The following is a 19,470-nucleotide window of genomic DNA, read 5'->3' as shown; positions in this document are numbered from 1 at the left end:
AATCACTGGTTACTGGTTATTGATCACAGTTTTTATCTGATTACCCTACATACACACAGCTGACTAGTTTATGCTGGTGTCAGGATCAGCTGTTTAGAAAAATAAACGATTACTACAAGGTGTTTTATAAAGTCAAAAATATGGAAATTGTTCCATTGATTCCACTGACTAGAAAACAACGGAAAGCAAACAACCGAAAAATGTTGAGCAACTACTAATCTTGCAACAGACATCAAATCAAACCCTGTCCCTTAATGACTTTAGTGGTTTTTGAAATATTTCTGTGCAACAGTTTTCATCAGAGTCATTATTTTTGTACATTACGTGATGCTGCGCAGTGCGCACACCACTGCTGGATTTTCAACATCACATGGAAGTGGTCAGACTTGAGCTGATTAGAGCTGTACATACTGTTCTCTGGCTGAAGTCCAGACAGTTTGCATATAGGGAACATAACGCACTGGGGACAAAAACAACAACAACAACAACAGCAACAATGTGACAGTCTGCTGAAATGCTCATAGGAGACAGCATTAACGGCTTTAAACTAAACTGAACCTGCAGTTAAAAATATTTCAGCAGTGCTCCTTCCCTGTTTTTATCTACTATCATGATCAAGGCATATTTAGCAGCATTCCTCACTGTATATGATGCAGGAGTGGCTTGTTGTGGTCGTCAGCAATAATGAATGAGAAATAAAAAATGTACTTTAAAGCCTCCAGTCAGTGTTCTTCATTGAGACCTACACACAAGTTATCAATAACTCTATTGGTCATCGTCTCATCAAAAATATAGAGTAAAAGAGCTCTGGAGACATACAGTGTAATCTCATAGTTGTTGTATTTATATGATTTCTCTGTGTGTTCACTTTCAGGTTCAGCTGCTGTAACAATTTGACTCTTGACAGTTTATGTGTCAAGAGATATTTTTTGCAATTAGCGCAATATGTCATTTAATATAGAATATTTTATGCATGTATCTGTGTGTGTGTGCATGTGTGTGTGTGTGTGTGTGTGTGTGTGTGTGTGTGTGCATGTGTGTATACGTGTGTGTCAAGGAGTAATTATGGAGAATAAAGGCCTGGTTGTACAGAGTGAAACTGTGGGTTTTGAAGTGAGATGGGAGATGCTTTTCTGTTTGGCTGAGCAGACTCAATGGTCCTATTCAGCCAGCCCCCTTACTGCCCATTGTCCTCCCACCACGAGCCCTCCACACTCACACACAGACACACAGACACACACACACACACACACTCACACATACATACACACTGCTGCAGGGACCCAGTGGAATAGGAGTGGAGGCCTGGAGGAGAAAGAGGGATGGAGTATTGGGGGATGAGGAGCTCCTGCTGAATCGGGGAGCGGTTAGGGGAGGAGGAGGAGGAGGAGGAGGAGGAGAGGTGATCTGGTGGAAGGAAACATCGCTCAGACACAAGGAAGAGTCTGAGTCCTATAGATTTCTCTTTAAACCTTTCTTACTGTAATAGAGTTTTCTTGCAGGAGTTTGATGCCATACTGTCAATGCAAATACTGATTCTGTTTGATTTGTCCTTTACTCCCAGTGTTTTTTAAACGAAGGAGAAAAAAAGAGCTACTCCTCAGCTGTAGTCAGATGGAAGTGCTCTGTGATTGATAAAATGTCATTAGTCTCAGAGTCCTCGTAACTTTTTTTTCTCTTCAAGACAAAGTTAAAGCCTTTCTGTTTATCCCCCCCTACCCTCCTTTTTTTTTGCACATGTTAATGATGTCCATTTTGTCCATCAATGTCCATAGTTTACAGAGGTCAAGAGAGCACATGTTTCGGCTCACCGTCTCACTTAGACCTCTGCTCCAGCAGTTAACCAGCTCCACACAACAGGGAAAAAAAGCCTCCTCACACTAAAGTCTGTGTACGAACACAAAGTGCTCACACAATAGTCTGGCTGAGGGTTTGAGGAATTCACACTCGTCGGGGGTTAATGATCGTCGGCCATTGGTTTGGAGCCCATTAAGCCATTGATCTGGCTGTGTCTTTTATACCACCTGGGGAAAGGAATGTGCTGGGTCTCCTATTGTGTCTGTCTGTCTGCGAGTGTCACTGAGTGGTCATATATACCCTCTGTGTGTGTGTGTGTGTGTGTGTGTGTGTGTGTGTGTGTGTGTGTGTGTGTGAGTCAAAGAGAGGTCAGTTAAAGAAGAATGAGCCGGAGCATCGCACACTGTGCAGAGAGACAGTGGAGGGTTGAATATTCTTGAGGTCACTTGGTCAAGGGTCATGTGGTCTGGATTGGCAAAGTTTAAGACACACAGAGGAAAACATTTATGACCACACACACTTGCGGTGTATAAACACATTCTGATAAACCCTGCACACTCTGACATCACTGAAAACACACACACACACACACACATAGGGAGGTAGATAAATGATAATGCAGAGCTCAGCACCTTTAGCGGCTACGTGAGGCGCATACATACACACCACACACACAAAGGGAAGAAAGGGGCTTCATTCATAGCTGCTTCTATTAGGTGGCTGGATTTATTGCCTCCTCCTCTCCTATCCTCCATCCTTCTTTAAAAACAATAAAACTTCTCCACAGGTGGAAAACAACTAATTACTAACAGCTTTTTTTCACATACTTGAACCAAGCATTCTCCATTCATTACAGTTATTCTTGTGTTATATAAAAGTACCACTTGCAAACTTTATAACAACTTTTTACGAGTTCACATTCATAGTGTGAGAAACCTATTGATAATCAACCATCCAGTGAAATAATGAGTTATCAAATGGTCGTGTGTCATAGTTTGTGGTTTTTAATGTTACCAAACTGCTAATTGGTGGATGTAGAAATGCTGGGGCGTTCCTCGCGATGAGTTAAAGATAAAGGAACAGTAAGATTTTCCACAGGAGTATGAAGAGCTGCCAAATTCACTTTCTTTTATTTCATGCCATTGCATAACTTATTTATCAACCTCATATACATAATAAAACTGTTTTTGTTCTGCTTGTTTTGTTGTCTGGATTTTACATAGAAAATATCTCCTTATAGTCCAAGTGTCTTAAACAATATGTTTAGTATATACATACGCCTTATAATGCCTGTATTTATTTATTTATTTTTTGCCTCTAAAAAAGTGCTATCATTAAATGGACAGCTGTTACAATACAACAGTAAATGTGTAGAAACTGATTCCATGAAAATAAATACTATAATAATATAAATTCTGTACTCCTCATTATTGATTCGATAAGTTTATAAGTCTATAAGGAAGTCCATGTAGCTTTGTAGCGAAGGAGCATAATTTAGTGAGATAGACTGATGCTGAAAATGACAAATAAATCATAAGCAAACAAACAATTACAGTAATAACTTCATAATGAAATAAGTGTTGAGTAATTAGAAGCTGTCAACATTATGCTTTCCCATTAACATTTAAGGTTTACCTTGTGCAGCGAAACAACATTTTTTGTATGCGTAATACCCCTGACTTCTTTCCCCAAGCCTGAAGTTCTTTGCAGATTTTCTCTGTTTTTGCAGCAAACGTCAGTTTGTTCAGATTTCAGATTTGCTGAAAAGACCCAGATGACACAGCTGGGGTTTAAGGGGAGGGGGCTCATGAGGTTTTTAAATGTTGGGGGCCTGCCAGTTGGTCGTCCATGTAATCAGAGTTGAACTTGAAGAAGGAAAGAAAGTGATGTCCAGCACAAGATGAGAGAGTAATGTGTGTCTTTGTGTGTGTGTGTGTGTGTGTGTGTGTGTGTGTGTGTGTGTGTGTGTGTGTGAGGAGGGGGTCCTGTGTTGGCAGGACAATAGTTAGTGGCAGCAGTAGCAGCAGCTGACCAGAGAATCCAGTCTTCTTTTGTCATCCTGCATAATGACGTCTCCACCACACACTCTCTCCCTTACACCCTCCTCCCTCCCTCCCTCCCTCCCTCCTTCCTTTCTACCTCACCCCATCTCTGTTCATTACCCCTTACTGATTTTGATGAAGGGACTTCTGCATTTCTCAGCTTACCTCTCTCATCCCTCTCTCCCTCTCTTTGCCTCTATCCTTTCCTCTCTTTCATTTTGTAAATCACACCACTGTGGCTTCTGTGCATTTTTCTGTCCGCCCTGCTCTTCGGACTCACATATTCTCTCTGTAAATCATTTGTTGTATACATGTGTCTTTGTGCGTCTGTGTTTGAACAAGCATGTGGGTTTGTATATATGTTTTCCAGCACTTTGCTCCTAAAGAATGTAACCTCTACCACACTCTCCAAACTCAGTAAATATCTCACTACAGGCCATATGTTCATTGTGTGTACGTCCAGCTCCCATCTGTGTGCAACCTGTGTGTATTGTCATCTGCTTCACTTTGTTCAGTGAAAGAGATGTCAGTTTACTCCTGAGGCTCTCTGGGCAGAGGCAATATCATTTACTAAAAGTATTACTGTAAAGGTAAAAGTATTTGTTCTGCATGAAAATATCCTGTATGTATGAGATGTATGTCAGTGCATTCATAGTAGTAGTAGTAGTAGTAGCAGTAGTAGTAGTTGTGTTGGTTGAGATAAAGCAGGTTTTAACTAGTAATCCAGTGGTCAGCACCTGGAGGGTCCAGCTCCTCTGAAGGATCATGGGATATATCTGAGTGGTTGTGAGATGATTAACAGAAAAATTATAACATTATGAACAAGTATTGAAATGATCCATCGAAGAGGTTAAAGCAGAAGTAAGCGGAATGTTTGTGTTACATAATGTAAGTCTTAAATTGTTATATCTTCCAACAGCAATCACTTACATAGAGTGTTTGGTCCGAAACACGGGTCTGTCAGTCACTCTGCTCTGCTGTAAGCCGAGGAGAAAACGTCTTGTAAACTTCCTTGTATCCTACAACCTTTATCCAATGAGGAGAGAGAACGGCATGAAGGGCTGTGTGTGCAGCCAGGGGATGCGCGTGAATGTGGTGACGTAGGGACGAGGACCAATAGATCCATGACGAGGGCAGGGGCTGCTAACTCCATCAGCTGACCAGAAGTAGCCAAAACGACCGGATCGCTTACTTCTGCTTTAATAAGGGAAATCAGTTTTTGTTGAGCTCTGAAATGTGACAAAGAGCGGAACTTACTATTGTGTTGGTTTAATTATTGGACACTACATAATAGAAAAATAAAATGTCCACTATATCACCCCTCCAGCAGGTAACCTGGGTCAGACTACCAGTCAGGAGCCTGGGTGGGTATAACAGCTGGAGGAGGCGGCTTGCTGTGGGCCAGTCGGCAGGGCACGAGAGTCGGCCGTGTGGATTTTGATATTGTGGCCAGAGTAAGTCTCTGTCTTTCGGGTTGTTTGCTGGTTGTTTTTTTTTTTGTTTTTTTGGTAACATTGTCATGTGGTTTTTCTAGCTTGTGGCTGACAGTCATGAGTTGATTATCCTGTGTCTTCTCATATTTGCTACTGCTGATTCAAACAATCCAAAGGTATGGGCTGTGCTGACCCCAAGCGTGTATTACTGTAAAATAGTTGGTGAAGCTCCGGCCTCAGTTGGATCCTGCTTACTTCAGCTTTGTACGGACAGTAGAGGGAGTGTTGTGAGACAGGGAGGAGTGGGACCTCGTTTCATGCTAATTGTCTTGAATCATAAAATAAAACCCTCTCCTCTCTTCCCTCTTCCCCTTGCCTTTAAACTTGTTATTAGTCAAGTTACCCAGAAGTCCAAAAAATGCTTTCAATGCACCATACGCTGTCATCGATCTCACTGCAATTAGTGTAATGAAAATGAGTAATACTGACCAACACAGATGATCAGTCAGCAAGAAAAACACATCTGCTCAGAGAGACAATATGTTTGTTGTCAAGTCGAGGTGATGAACCCACTGAAGTGTGGTGGGAATTTTCCTGTCAAATGTGCGGTTAGCTCAGCCTCTCTATGCAAAGGTACTGGAAAGTTTTGTGCATGGCCAATTGAAGTTATCGCTTCCTCTCTCTCTTCGTGGGAACCTTGCTAAAACTTTTTTTCCTCCTCTCTCACTCTCTTTTTTCTCCTGAGGGCAAACGGAGGGGTCCCACTGTGTCAATAAGCTGCTCAAAGTGAATGTGAGTGCTAAAAACACCTCTGATGTCTCCGATTATCCGTGTATGCATGAGTGTGTATGTGTATGAGTGTGTGTGAGTGTGAGTGTGTGTGTGTGTTTGCACTTGTTTGGTAGCTCTCCTCCCGGCAGCACCAGGTGATATGGCCTGGTACGGAAGGTCACCGCTGTGATGTCACTTCCCTTTCCTCTCCGGATATTCCCAGCATTCTACTGCCAGCAGCCGGGAACTCTGGGAACTAAGAGCAGGAAGCCTGGCTCCTTCGCAGGAGAGAGAGAGAGAGAGAGTAAGAGTGTGTGTGTGTGTGTGTGTGTGTGTGTGTGTGTGTGTGTGTGTGAGAGAGAGAGAGAGAGCAAAAAGTGTGGAGGTTATGTGGTGATTTTTCAGCACTGAATGACTCATTTGCTGTAGAAAAACAAACAGCGAGGAGACAGTTACAATAGATGGTGAAGCCGTAATGACACAGGAATGAGGGACCTTCTGTTGTGTACTGTTTGTGTCTTTACTGTAGAAATATGTGTGAAATTGTGTCAAATACATGACATGAAAACCCCTTATATGGAGAAATATCGCCCCCAACTGGTTATGACTACACATAGGAAATCAATAGGCCTCAGAATACAGAGAAAGCAGGGAACTGTTCACAATGTGGAGAAATAATAACTGCACAATGACTGAATATATGTAAATTAAAAGTTGTATTTCAACTGAGTTTCTTCTAAAAAAAAGTTTTTAAATGGGAAACTACAGCTCTGGCCCTAAGAGCTCAGTGCACAGCAACGTAAAAACACACACAAAGACACAAACACAAAAAAGATTCACCTGCAAATACATAAATGCATTGTAACTTCTGGGTCCAACACTTTTTTGGGTCCTCAAAAACACTTCTGTTACATTGTGAGCCCCCCCCCCTCCCAGATTTGTTGTGCATTTTTGTCTTTGCATGTGTTTTCTTTCGTTGCCCTGTGTCGAGCTCTCAGGGCCACCGTTGGAAAAAATGTTCTTGTTGTTTGGGCAATAACATGAAAACACCTTTAATTAACACAATACACATTGCTTTTTTACCTTTACTTTGGCACAATTGTAAAACCAGTGCAATGTAGCATCTTCAGCAAGTACAACTGAGTATAGTTACAGTTTGAGTCTGTATTCATTCTGTAAACCTGGCCACGAGATCTGGCTCCACAAATAGTCCTAAAAAGAACAAAAAGCCAGCAACACTCGGTGTCCTTCTAATATCTTTAATGCCTCACTGGTACAGGCAACTCACACAAACCGGTTTCGACGGTCAGTCTTCGGTTTGTGTGAGTTGCCTGTACCAGTGAGGCATTAAAGATATTAGAAGGACACCGAGTGTTGCTGGCTTTTTGTTCTTTTTAAATTGTTTGTACCTCCAGACTTTTTTTTCTTCTTTTGAGTGTGCGTGCTCTTCCCTCTTCTTTGATCCACAAACAGTCCTGTCATATTCTTTCTATGTTTGAATGTACAAACACATTTCAACTGCTTTACGTGAACGCATTTTCTGGCAAACAAAACATTAGTGTATGAACCCATATGAAATATAAGGGTAATAAACCCTTATGTTGTTTAAACATGCAGGGGTCCTTTTCCAATTAAGACAATTTGATGGATCCAAACAGGTTAGCCCTGCTGGAAAAATCCAACTGGTAGCTGGTCACCAGCTTGAGCCGGGGAGGCGGGTTTCTTTTACATTCAGCCTACAGCCCTCAGTGATTCACTTTAATAAAGATTGAGTGTCAGTCTATAACAAGATCATAGGGACAGTGTATAGCTGGTATTTTCAATGTGAAAATGACTTATTTTTTAAAAATCCTTCCCATTATAGCCTATCAATAGAATTACGATTTCCTGAACAACCACATCAGCAGTAGTACCAATGAATAATAACAAACACAGGCCAGAGTTATGACTTGTTTTATTGCTGAATTGTTGTGATGTAACATCTCATGCTCTGAGATGAAGTCATGTTTTTTTTGTTTTTTTTACTGTGCTCCTTCTGTCATGTTGGTTCATGCTGCACTGGTGCAAAATGAGTTAAGACGAGCAGCCCAGTGTCACTCAGTTTGCGTGCAAGAGATCTCCGTCTGTGAAAGAGCAAAGGGAAAGTAAATCATTTGTGGGTGGAGGCAGTTTAACCAAGTTTTCTCTGTGGTATCAGGAGTTATGTCAGTGTGTTGATCTCTCTTGCTCAAACTGATGCTGTGGGTTTTTTCATGGGCCGGGCTGTCGAGACGTGTCTGTGTCTGCTGCTGTTCTCTGTCGTCTCACCATCTTTAACCACGCCGCAGTACTCCTCACACTCAGCCTTGGTGTAGAACTTGTTGGAGTTGGTCTGGCAGAAGCCCTGTTTGTAGGGGACGCACCGGCCAATGGTGGAGTCGAAGGCCCAGATAGAGGGCTGACCTGTGCAGGGCTCGGCCGCCATTGGGAGACGGCACACAGCTGGAGAGACACAGACACAGACAGAGACAGAGCAGTGCTGATGTTTTGCATGTTTAATAAACACATATTTTTCTTTCACCCCACACATGAGTATCATGACATGCAGTGTTTTTTGATGTATGTATAAATATATATGGGTAATGTATGTCTGCATATGTATAAATGTGGCTAGGTATGTATATAGTTTCAAAAATAGAAGTTCACAGATAATATAAAAAATGTTGCAGGCCTAGGAATTTACTAGGATGATGAGTAGCCATTATTTTCATTTATGCTATTCTATTTTCTTCTTTTTCGTTTTTGCTTTGATACATATTATCTAATTTGTGAAAGGATTTCTTGGAAAAAGGGGTAAAGAATATAAGTTCCCTTCTTTCTGCCCCCTTTCATTCAGGAGTTATTATAAATATTATTATTATTATTATTTTGTATTGAACAGTTTTATGTTCTTTGTTTCAATGAATGAAACAACTAAACTAAACTAAACTAAACCAAACATGTCATATTGATGTGACCAATTTCCCAATTATCCTAGGAATTGTATTTTGTGTTTCAGTCCTCACCCTCGGTGCGACATTTCTGCAGACAGTCTCTCTCAGTCTCATAGTTGTTCTGGTTGCCCATGCAGCCTCCGTACTTAAACTGCTGGCAGCTCATTGAGGAGGCGTTGTAGTAGTAACGCTGGTGCAACCCAAAGCATGGTCCGGTGTCTGGTGCTGCTTCACAGGCCTCTGCAGAGGGGAGGTGGGGTATAAAACAAAGTTTACAGAATCAGAACATCAGAATCAACCCATGAATATGAAACACTACATGTATCGTTGGTGGTCTTCCTACCGGTATCATTGTATTCAACAGGGAAATCCCCAGATCCCCCTTCATCTGCAACCATCAGGGCAGGCACCACGTCTCTCCTCACCCGCTGCATCGCACAGACTGACAGTCAGAGATATGAAGCCACACGTTCTCCTTGATATTGTCATTTCAAATTTGAAAACTATTTTATTTAAGAGTTAAGAATTAAGCGTTTTCCGTACCTGAGGCTCAGGCTGAGCTGGTGGTGGTTGCTCCACCTCCTCTCCGGGAACACACTCACCTGCACAGAAATCCAGAGAAAACAGTGAGACTCTTTTGACTTCCTCAGTCGTCTTAATGAGTCATCCAGTGTTTCACCTCATTCAAACATCACCTTAATGTTTTATACAGAGAGAGGAGTACTGGTGTATGTGTATTGTACCTTTATCCTGCTTGATGACAATAGTGGCATTGCCCATTCCCTCTTGTGCGACCAGTGTTTTGAAGTCCTCCAGCAGAGAGGCTCTCACAGACATAGTGCGACCTGAGGAGGACATTAAACCCTAAATGTTTTTTTTCCCCCCAATTTGTTTTAAAATATAATCAGTCAGAATTTAAGTTTCATATTTATTTTCATATTGTCCCACTTACAATAAATCAGGGCAGTTGGGAAAAAGACTTAATTAAATTAAAACAAATTATAATGACAACTGAAATACAAAATGCTGGTTGGATTTTGTTTTGTATTTTATTCAGCAGATCATCAGTCAATATTGTTTTTCAGAATAAAACAACAGGAAAACTCACTGTAAAGCTTCAGTGAGGTGCTCTTCTCCCCTGATGACTTCTGTTTGCTCATTATCATTATCGCATACTCGTCGTAGTTTGTGTGAACCACGTAGGAGTCCACTTCTGAGCCGTACTCTGTGGGAAGGAGAGCACAGGGACAGTGAAGGAGTCGCAGCAGCAGCAGGACGAGCTGCATCATCAGTACAAGGGCACACAGAGGGATACGTACTGGAAAGGTAGAGGAACCGTCCTGGGATGTCGGTCATTTCATATTCCCCAGAGTACTCCCTGCAGGTTCCATGTCTGCACACACACATACACGTCACACACACTTTTAGGTTTTGTATAATGTATCTGGCTAAAGCTCAACTAAATCAGTGTAAAATATGAGATGTGATCATGCTCAACTTGTATTTTACATTGTTGACTGTTTGATTGATGAGAGGTTGTGATGTAATCTTGACAAACTGCTGAAATTCTGACTGATAGTATTTTAGATCAGTCTGTGCAGAATTTTATATTATATACTTACATTAATCTCTTAACATTTAAAAAAAAACATTTATAATAAGTGCTTTAAAAATACAAAATTCTCTTTAGCAATAATTGCATGGAAGTTTTTTATGGCTACAGCCTTGAAAAAACTCTGTGTCTCCATCGTACTTCGACTTCTTACAAACCTGAGTCCAATTTTGGTCGCTGTCAGTTTATCTTCGCTGGTGCTTTTCTGCAGAACCAGTTTACCAATGGCCATCTCGCCTTTGTGACGCTGCATATAGGGACATGAACTCGCCAAGGCAACATCATGCCAAGTTCCCAAAAACTGGAAGAGAAGCCACAATATGGTGTCCAGTCACCTAACATGACTCACATAAGACTTTACTCAAATATTAGGTACAGTGTTGCTTGTTCAGTATATCACACACACACACACACACACACACACACACACACACACACACACACACACACACACACACACACACACACACACAATTTTGTAAAATGATAGTTTTCAGAGAACTAAGCATATTCAGTTGAAATTGAATAATTGTGAATTATGAGCATAAATAACATTAATTTTTTAAAAATCTAGAGATGTTGAAATATTTTTGCAATTATTTTATTATTTATACATTTATTTATACATATTATTTATTTCTTTTCTTTTACTGCACTGCAAACAGCACTGTTCAATTTACATCAGATATAGGAAAAAATAATAATTTTGTAATAGTGACACACAAGACAAAATCTTACATGTATTCATTAACTTATTATGAATTGCTTACTTACTTTACTTATTTTTGACTTTTACTTAGACTATGATTGAAACTGATTTGTCCTGACTTATTCCAAACAAACACCAGTTGCATCTTATTCCTGCACAACTGTCAATCTAACGACATAAGTGTCAGATTACTACACATGAAAACAAAGTGTATGACTGCAGGACTGCATGACTCACCCGGTCCAGCTCAAAGTTCTCCTGTGTGGGGTAGAGCGGTTCTGGGAGCACAGGGAGCCCCTCGATGGTCCAGGTCCATCCCAGGACCAGCAGTGGAACCAGAATCACTTTCTGCATCCTATCAACCTGTCCGCTCACTCGTCTCTGAGGGGACCTGAGTCTGAGACACTGAACCCCGGGAGAGGGCTTCACCCCACTCAGCTCTTCAAAGGTGGAGCAGGACATTGACCCCTGCATGTACACACTCCCACAGAGGAAAAAACAAACAACTAAAAGAGCAAAGTTCTGCTTGTCTGTGTCTCTCTCTCTGTGCTCTGACTTGTCTGGGCAGCTGACCAGTGACACATTGGACTTCAGAGGTTCGGAAACATCAATAAATCAATACCTGGCTCAATCTGACATACAAATGAGTAACAAATGGCTGGCCTTGATATTTTCATCCTGTGTGAAGTTTACATTGCAAATGTCTTCTGCAGGATGGGACATTGGATAAGAAAATATCCTGTCAGATTCTACAGGTATGTGGTTTTATCTCCAGAGCAGGGTCCATATCTCAACCCAGTTCTACTTTTAGGAACTCCAGCCCCCATAATGCTTTAGGAAATGTAAACAAGAGGTCAAATGGGTAAAGCGTGGGTTACAATCTGAGCCCTGTTTTATTGAACATGCCATTTTATGTCGGTGGTTCCATGTTTGTAATACACCCACAGATGTAAACACTCCTCTTACTGAATTTCTTTAATAAAATCTAAATGTAATGACCACTGAGCAAGTTCTGAAGGTAGGAGATCTTATTTTAGAGCTTCTGCTAGTCAGTTTGTATATAACATTGTTAACTTTCTAACTAGTGGACCAAAAATGATGAATACTCTCATTTATTTTAGTATTATGTCTTACGTTTAGAGATAATCAGTAATCACTAAACAGTCACTGACAAAATATCAACACATCATCCAGCAGACAAACTGGTTGCTAAAAAGCAAAAATGAGTAATTATGAAAGCATTGTACCTTGCATACCTTTTCTATATATTTTTTTTATTAATTTATAAATTACAAAATTAAATGACATTCCATGTTCGGAAAATGTGAAACATGTCTCAGTACTATTTTCAAATAATGCAGTATACGTGTTTTAGTATGTAGCCTACTCTGGAACTGAAAGGACAAATGCACTCAGACAATCACATCAATACAGATTCATTTGGACTTACGAAGCATTTCATGAATATGAAAAAAAACACATTACACACAATCAGAAATCAACACTGAGTAAACAATTATTTTCTCCATTGAATGTGTGACAACATGACTGTTTAATGATCACTCACCTTGTACAGTGTCACAGTAAGTTAACATTTTCCAAACATCTACATTTTAGCATTTCACATAATAAAACAGGAGAAAAAAAGTATTTATCATATGTTTTTGTTTACATTTTGTATCTGTGTGTACATCTAATAATTGCTTATGAAATGGCATGCTGTTGACCATGACCCAATCCAACCGGAGGACCTCTGCTGCACTGGGCACCTCTCTTTCCCCACCTTGTATAAGTTTACAGTCAGTATTAATCAAATATATATTTCAAATAAAAGAAAATTTGTAGTAGAATTTATGTAACGTTGGTCTTCTAATAAAGGGCCATTTGTACTCTCATGGGGTCAGATGTTTCCAGAGTCCACAGCTGGGTCCACATTTCTCCTCAGCTACATAGGAACAGCAATCTGAATCATAGAAATACAAGACGCAGACAGCTGGTGAATGCTCATTCTTGTTACAGACACAGATCTGTGGCTTCAGTATGCAATAGTCATTTCTGGTATGTACCTGAGGCTGATCAGTGGGCTCTTTCTCTGGAACTCCTGGAACACACTCGCCTGGGAGGATGGTGAGATGGAAAGAGGGGGGGGGGGGGGGGTGATGAACATTTCTGAGAACATGATGAACATTTCTGAGAAACAATCTCTGTTTCAAACTAAATACATTCTTTAATGCAATCTCACCCTCACACCACAACTGAATGCAGCTTTTGTTATATAATTGCTTCATCTATGCTTTTCCTGCTATGACAAGTTCGAATATGTGGGTTGGGGAAAAAAAAAAACAGCCTGCTGGGAAAAAACAAAATAAGTGCAAGAGAGAAAAACATTGATTGTACCTTTGTTCTGATTCATGATGATTTCACCTTCACTCAGTCCAAGCTGAGTCACCAGGTTTTTGTATTTGTCCAGCACCGCAGGAGTCACATCCACTGTTCGACCTGAAGAGGACAGAATTTATAATCACACAGAAAATACAACATTTTATCTCTTATCAATTATCACTTCATCATCATAGATTCGAGGAGTGTCACCCACTGTAAAGCTTGGCTGTGGTCGATTCTGTTCCCGATGGTTTCTCTACGCCCAGGAGAAGCATCATAGCATACTCATCGTAGTTGGTCTGAACCACATAGGAATCAACGTCTGCTCCAAACCCTGCAGAAAGAAAAGTGTTGGCCATGTGTTACATGACAAATCTGTAATTACACATTAGTGGTAGATATAAAGCCTGAGAGGAAAATTAGAAATACTTGAACATTACTAAAACCTTGTTAGTGAGTGTGTGAAGTGTATGAACAGAATATACAATCAGAAAGAGCTGAGGAACATACTGGCAAGATGATGGAAGAATCGTCCTGGAGTGAAGGTCAAAGCGTGATCTGTGGACTTCTGCTCACAGGAGTCATTTCTACATCCACACACACACAGATACACACATGTATGGCACAAGTTACAGTGGTTTTAACATGTCAGAAGGTGTGTGTGTGCTGACATGGGTGTGAGTCTGACCTGTAACGGGTGGACGTCATTGTGAAGTTGGTCTGAGCAGCAACATGTTGCAGGTCCAGTGAACTAATGACGGGGTTACCACTCTTACGCTTCATGTAGTGAGGACAGTTAGAAACCACGGCGATTTCATACCACCGCCCCATGAACTGCAAAGATGTATTCAGATTATTACAGCATGTTAGAAATAGTTAGAATAAAAGAATGCATCAGCATATGATAGGCCAGTCTGTTAAGAACAGTGCTATTGTTTAGAATATAAAGTCTAATCCAATTTATTACGACAAAATAATGAAATTTGAGATGAAATATGTTTGAAGAAGTTTAAAGGGACCCAAAGAGAAGAATGTTTTGACTTGTTAAATAATGCATAATAGAATTTTTAGTTCAAAATTTGAAATATGAAGAGAGAAAAGTGGCATTTAGTAGGTTAGGAAAGAAATAACAGAAACTAGTTTAAACAAAATAAGTTACAATTTAAGTCAACAAGGGAGGAAGGAAGACAGAGGGATATGACCAAAAAAGAGTGTTCTTTGTCTCACAAATGAATGAAATAATGTGAGCCACTCACCCGGTCCAGATCAAAGTTCTCCTGTGTGAGTTTGAGAGTTTCTGGGAGCACGTGGACCCCATGGAGGGTCCAGGCCGAGCCCAGGACCAGCAGAGAAACCAGACTCACTGCTCGCTGCATCATGCTCCGTCTGCTGCTTCCGGGTCAAACTTGCACAATAACAAAGTTCTGTTCACTTAAAACACGTTTGTTTTTTCATCTGCTTGTGTGTGTGTGTCTGTGCGGCACAACAGCGTGAGCAGGGGTTGTGTGTTTGTTGGTTCAAATGATCAACAGTGAGCCACTGGACTTCAGAATCTGTGGCTAAAGCAAACAAACGATCAATACAGAATTCAGCAGCTGATAGTCAGCAGGCAAAAGGCTGAACTGCCTCATCAGGTGAGTAAGTTCTTCTAGAAAGGTTTGCTCTCTCTCAGTGACACAAGGGAGAAAAAGATTTACAGATTAGTGTTGTTGTCTCACAGGTTGTATGATATTTGGTTACACAGTCGACTACCTAGCACTGTTTGTGTGTGCATGTGTGCAAACACTGTTCTGAACTCTTCAACTGCAGAAACACACAGATGTGTGGTGAACTCTGCCACCTGGTGTTCATTAGTGAACAGGTCTCACTCTCACTTACATAATAACAAGAACGACATGATGATAATAATAATTTATTAGATTTTTTTTCTTTCTTTCTTAGTAACCTCTAAATATACTTAAAGTTAAGTAGTCATGATGCCATTTTCAGAGTTGTGACTATCATGTTATTGGACTACAATAATTGATGTGTTAATATTTACCTTTGGAAAATGTACAATACTTGAATAAATGTAGCTACCCGTGATTACATTTCACCAAAATGTGGTGCACATTTGGACTCTGAAAAAGTCAAATAATTTCCAATAATATATAAAGTTTTATATAAAGTCAGCTAATGGTGGATGAAGTATAACTATCTAAATTCACTCAATGTAAAAAAAAAAAAAAAAAAAAAGTGCCTGACCATGTAAAATATTTTATATAAAAAATAGTCCAAAAAGGTAGAGAAGAAGGTAAATAGATAAAAAAAACAAAAAAAAAAAACAGCTGCAACTATGAAAAATCTTTTATTTGATAAATACGTGGTGACACAAAGGAAAAGCAGTGTAATCATGGCAAGGTTGATTTTATTTATATGTAAATTTTATTTATCTGACCATGTTAATACAGCAGGACAATGAAAATGAAGTGAAAAGTTACATAAAAGTGGATGGTTTCTCATTCATAATTTACCTTATAACAATATTTGTTTTTTATCATATTTGTGTAGCTTTAATATAGAAATATCTGTCCTTATGCAGTAAATGCGGGGAAACACACAGAGCTAGAGCAGCACATCAGAACACACTGACATCCATCTGGGAACCTACTGGGACAAAAAAGAACATTCAAACTACAGACGAGTCACACACCTCTGAATCTGTCATTAATAAACCTGCCTTGGTTTTCATTCCTGTAGAAACTGACCCACCTATTAACCAGATCCAGATGAAGGGCAGTTCTCTGTTGGACAGGAGAAATGTGTAAATTAAAATTAGGAACGGTCTTGTTCATTATATTTAATTTATTTCATTATATATATGTATTTGTGTCCCAGTTTACCTGCTGGAGGTGGAGTCAGAATAGACTCTCTGGAGAAGCCCCGGGACAAGGCGAAGGCCTTAAACTTCTGAATGACTTCATTCCTGACTCTTTGAGAGCGACCTGCAAATAAGAGGCACATGAACAGTACTGATATGAGTGTGTGTGCAGCTAAAATACACAAGTCTGCGTACATATAGGTGTGTGTGTGTGTGTGTGTGTGTCTGTATCTCACCGTAAAGCGCCACCTGTGTGTACTCTCTGTGAAACACCTTGTGTTTGAGAACCAGAGCGTAGTCAGTGTAGTTTGTCTCCACCACTGTGATGTCCTTCACCATGTTGTGGCCTGACAGAAAACACAACACAGACTTACTGAGAAAATACCGTCTGTGAATGAAAATGAAAAAATCCCCAAATTTGCGATAAATATTTACTATACACAAAAAATGCTGCACAAAATGAAGTAACAGAAAAAAAACATAAAAGAGAGAAACATATTAAATACATTTATAGGAAAATAACAAAACACTTACATGTTGTAAGTGTTTGTTTGAATTTTGTATAAAAAGAGAGACAACTCAGAGAAAACTAACTTAGCTTTAGCTTCACCTCTGCTTTTACACCCCACACACAGCATGTAACAAAATGCATCATTACATTTAGTCACATGACTTCATCAGGCATTATAACATGATTCACATCTCTGGCTGTTTCCTCGAATTCACCACCGAGTAATTGAGAATTTCAGCCGCTGCCAGTCAAATATTTACAATGTAAACACTGTGAGTGGAGTCACAAAACGTACTGAATATGGCTCTGTCTGTCTCTCATCTTCACCGTTTCTGTGGGTGAAATCAGGAAAAAAAAAATTCACCTCTTGGGAAATCTGCTGAGTCAGGCCAGAAGTGGGACTTACGTGAGCTGAAGTAGGTGAACTGTCCCGGGACGTTGGTCTTCTCATACTGGTACAGTTTGCTCAGACAGCCCAGAGGTCTGAGGCACACAGAGGAAACATATAGTTGTAGTGTGTACAAATGGACTATTCTGCACACACACACACACACACACAGTCACACACACTCACGTGGCGTCGAACATTGTCAGGTTGACATTGCCGTTTGTCAGCGGGGTGATGATGCCCATGGAGGCCTTCACTTTGTCTCTGTAGGGGACGAAGCTCGGAGATTCGTAGGCCAGGCCCACACGGTACCACCGCCCTGCAAACTAAACACAAACACAAACACACATTTACAGATTGAAAGTCTTTCAGTGTTTCACCCCATATTTGACTCTTACCAGCAGCTTGCTATCAGTCACGGGTTACACCACTCAAACCCACTGACTCCTACTGAAAACCTAAATCTTTCAAAATATACAGTTTCACTTCTTAAAACAGCTAAGGTTTCTCTGGAACAGTGATTAATGTGCAGGGACTATTTTCAGCTGTGGATTTGTTGTGCTGCTGAATATTTAAGGAAGCATGACGATGTTATGTTGGACCTATTTGAAATAAACTTCTCCTCCCATGTTCGTCATAATGAAGGAAAATGTTACTCACTGCATTGGTGTGTGGCTCACTGCTACACTTTTAACAGTTTCTGAATGAAAACTAAAATCTATGACTCAGACACATAAGTAAGGATCAATTAATTATTGTTTGTACTTTTTAAAAAAAAAGTGAGATTGGTTGATGGTAAAAATGTCGTACTTAATGGAACAGCTGATTCATGCATTTTTAGAGCTCCAGTGGGAAAATAACAGAGCTGTGCTGGTACCATGTTGCAAATACAGGCTGTAAACCACAGAATGTCCTCATATCTATACATAGATCCCTTGAAACACAGACAAGAGGGACTGGAGATGTTGGTCGGACATCCCTGAATTTCATGAGCAAGACAGAGGGGGCACTTCTTATTGGCTGCTGCATGTCCTAACAGCTGCTTCAGGCTTGGATAATAAGAGAGACAATCATAGCCAGAATTTCAGGTTAGGTCTCGTCCTCACACCTGATTGGCTGGTTGATAAATCTGGAGCAAAACCTCATCATAAGAATTTATGAAAAAGTCTCTGGGATGAATCCAGTTGCCTATCAAATCACCCACAGGAAGCAAGTGAGGATGTTCCTTTTCAAGACATTTCTCATGGCACATCCGCCATGGGAAATGTCCGACTGACCTCTCTCAACCTCTGCTGTGTGACCAAAGCAGAAAAACAAGGATTCACAAATTTATTAATCATAACAGTTTGTGACTTGACTGTCAGCGCTGAGGCAGGACTTAAAGCCATACTTGTTTGTTTTGGGTCACCGACTGAGAAGCTGTTCTCAAACTGTGACTACACACACACACCAGTACACAGTGTTCCCTCACATATGGAATAAACCTAAACAAACAATGATATCCGAGCCCCTTCAAGGACATAACATACAATAATGTTTAAAAGCAAACATCATAAAGTGTGTGTGTGTGTGTCCATCTTACCCTCTGCAGGTTGAAATCTCTCTGCGGCTTCACGTCCGCCTGTGCCATCACCGCGCACAACATCACCATGACAACAGAGACCACCGTCCTCATGGCTGCGGATGGAGAAAGGAAGACGGGCTGAAAAGTTGAGAGAGGTTGTCTGGCCGGAGCCTGAAGTGAACTGTGGGTAGTCGACAGATTCTACAGGTACAGAGTGGCAAAGCCTGTGGCAATGTTTGTTTTTCTCCCCGATCCACCCACCTGCCTGTCGGCCAATCATGGCCGAGCATCAGGGAACAGTGGCCAAGTGTTGAAGATGTGTTGCTCCAAAACAAGCCAAACTTAGACTTCACTTCCCATAGGTAGAGGAAATATATCATGCATGTGGTTTATTAGCATCAGCTGAGGCTCATATGGTGCTCATATGGT

The 19,470-nt window shown here is 40.5% G+C and overlaps 3 protein-coding genes across 5 annotated transcripts in view; all 3 read right to left on the bottom strand.

Annotated features, from left to right (window-relative positions):
- The window catches only part of LOC310994517 (protein AMBP-like), a 57,429-nt gene extending 42,193 nt beyond the window's left edge, over positions 1 to 15,236 (bottom strand). The window contains exons 1-7 of the mRNA XM_083983234.1: positions 14,975 to 15,236; positions 14,407 to 14,552; positions 14,229 to 14,305; positions 13,933 to 14,052; positions 13,734 to 13,835; positions 13,403 to 13,452; positions 13,135 to 13,299 (exon numbers count right to left, since the gene is read on the bottom strand). Coding sequence (XP_083839360.1) covers positions 13,282 to 13,299; positions 13,403 to 13,452; positions 13,734 to 13,835; positions 13,933 to 14,052; positions 14,229 to 14,305; positions 14,407 to 14,552; positions 14,975 to 15,097 — 636 coding nt within the window. The 5' untranslated portion in view covers positions 15,098 to 15,236 and the 3' untranslated portion in view covers positions 13,135 to 13,281. The remainder of the gene's footprint in view (positions 1 to 13,134; positions 13,300 to 13,402; positions 13,453 to 13,733; positions 13,836 to 13,932; positions 14,053 to 14,228; positions 14,306 to 14,406; positions 14,553 to 14,974) is intronic.
- Positions 7,981 to 11,813, bottom strand: LOC310994514 (protein AMBP-like). The gene is made up of 10 exons (XM_083983231.1): positions 11,574 to 11,813; positions 10,786 to 10,928; positions 10,335 to 10,408; positions 10,124 to 10,240; positions 9,759 to 9,860; positions 9,559 to 9,617; positions 9,359 to 9,443; positions 9,088 to 9,255; positions 8,351 to 8,524; positions 7,981 to 8,166 (listed from the first exon to the last, which is right to left on the bottom strand). The coding sequence occupies exons 1-10, from the start codon at positions 11,808 to 11,810 to the stop codon at positions 8,141 to 8,143; spliced, it is 1,185 nt and encodes a 394-aa protein (XP_083839357.1). The 5' UTR covers positions 11,811 to 11,813; the 3' UTR covers positions 7,981 to 8,140.
- Positions 15,237 to 16,108: 872 nt separating the features above from the next.
- Positions 16,109 to 19,239, bottom strand: ptgdsa (prostaglandin D2 synthase a). 3 transcript variants are annotated; one of them, XM_083983237.1, is made up of 7 exons: positions 19,060 to 19,239; positions 17,664 to 17,803; positions 17,496 to 17,572; positions 16,815 to 16,925; positions 16,601 to 16,702; positions 16,438 to 16,501; positions 16,109 to 16,364 (listed from the first exon to the last, which is right to left on the bottom strand). In XM_083983237.1, exons 1-6 carry the CDS (start codon positions 19,150 to 19,152, stop codon positions 16,473 to 16,475), a joined length of 552 nt encoding a protein of 183 aa, XP_083839363.1. In that variant the 5' UTR covers positions 19,153 to 19,239; the 3' UTR covers positions 16,109 to 16,364; positions 16,438 to 16,472. The 3 variants fall into 3 exon arrangements, with proteins under 3 accessions (XP_083839363.1, XP_083839362.1, XP_083839361.1); XM_083983236.1 differs by having other exon boundaries at positions 16,109 to 16,367; positions 16,470 to 16,501; XM_083983235.1 differs by having other exon boundaries at positions 16,470 to 16,501; positions 19,060 to 19,238.
- Between the last annotated feature and the right edge of the window lie 231 nt (positions 19,240 to 19,470).

The sequence above is a fragment of the Trachurus trachurus genome (assembly GCF_905171665.1).
Source record: "Trachurus trachurus genome assembly, chromosome: 12".
In the NCBI taxonomy this organism is placed as follows: Eukaryota; Metazoa; Chordata; class Actinopteri; order Carangiformes; family Carangidae; genus Trachurus; species Trachurus trachurus.
This window is presented reverse-complemented; position numbering and strand designations above follow the sequence as displayed.

Coding starts and splice junctions, on each gene's coding strand:
- LOC310994514 (XM_083983231.1), bottom strand. CDS start 11,810: ATGCAGGGGTCAATGTCCTGCTCCACCTTTGAAGAGCTGAGTGGGGTG. Junction 10,241..10,334: donor ACGGTTCCTCTACCTTTCCA/GTACGTATCCCT, acceptor TCCTTCCCACAG/AGTACGGCTCAGAAGTGGAC. Junction 9,444..9,558: donor CAGCTCAGCCTGAGCCTCAG/GTACGGAAAACG, acceptor TGTGCGATGCAG/CGGGTGAGGAGAGACGTGGT.
- ptgdsa (XM_083983237.1), bottom strand. CDS start 19,152: ATGAGGACGGTGGTCTCTGTTGTCATGGTGATGTTGTGCGCGGTGATG. Junction 17,804..19,059: donor GAGATTTCAACCTGCAGAGG/GTAAGATGGACA, acceptor GTTTGTGTTTAG/TTTGCAGGGCGGTGGTACCG. Junction 16,703..16,814: donor CACACAGGTGGCGCTTTACG/GTGAGATACAGA, acceptor TCTTATTTGCAG/GTCGCTCTCAAAGAGTCAGG.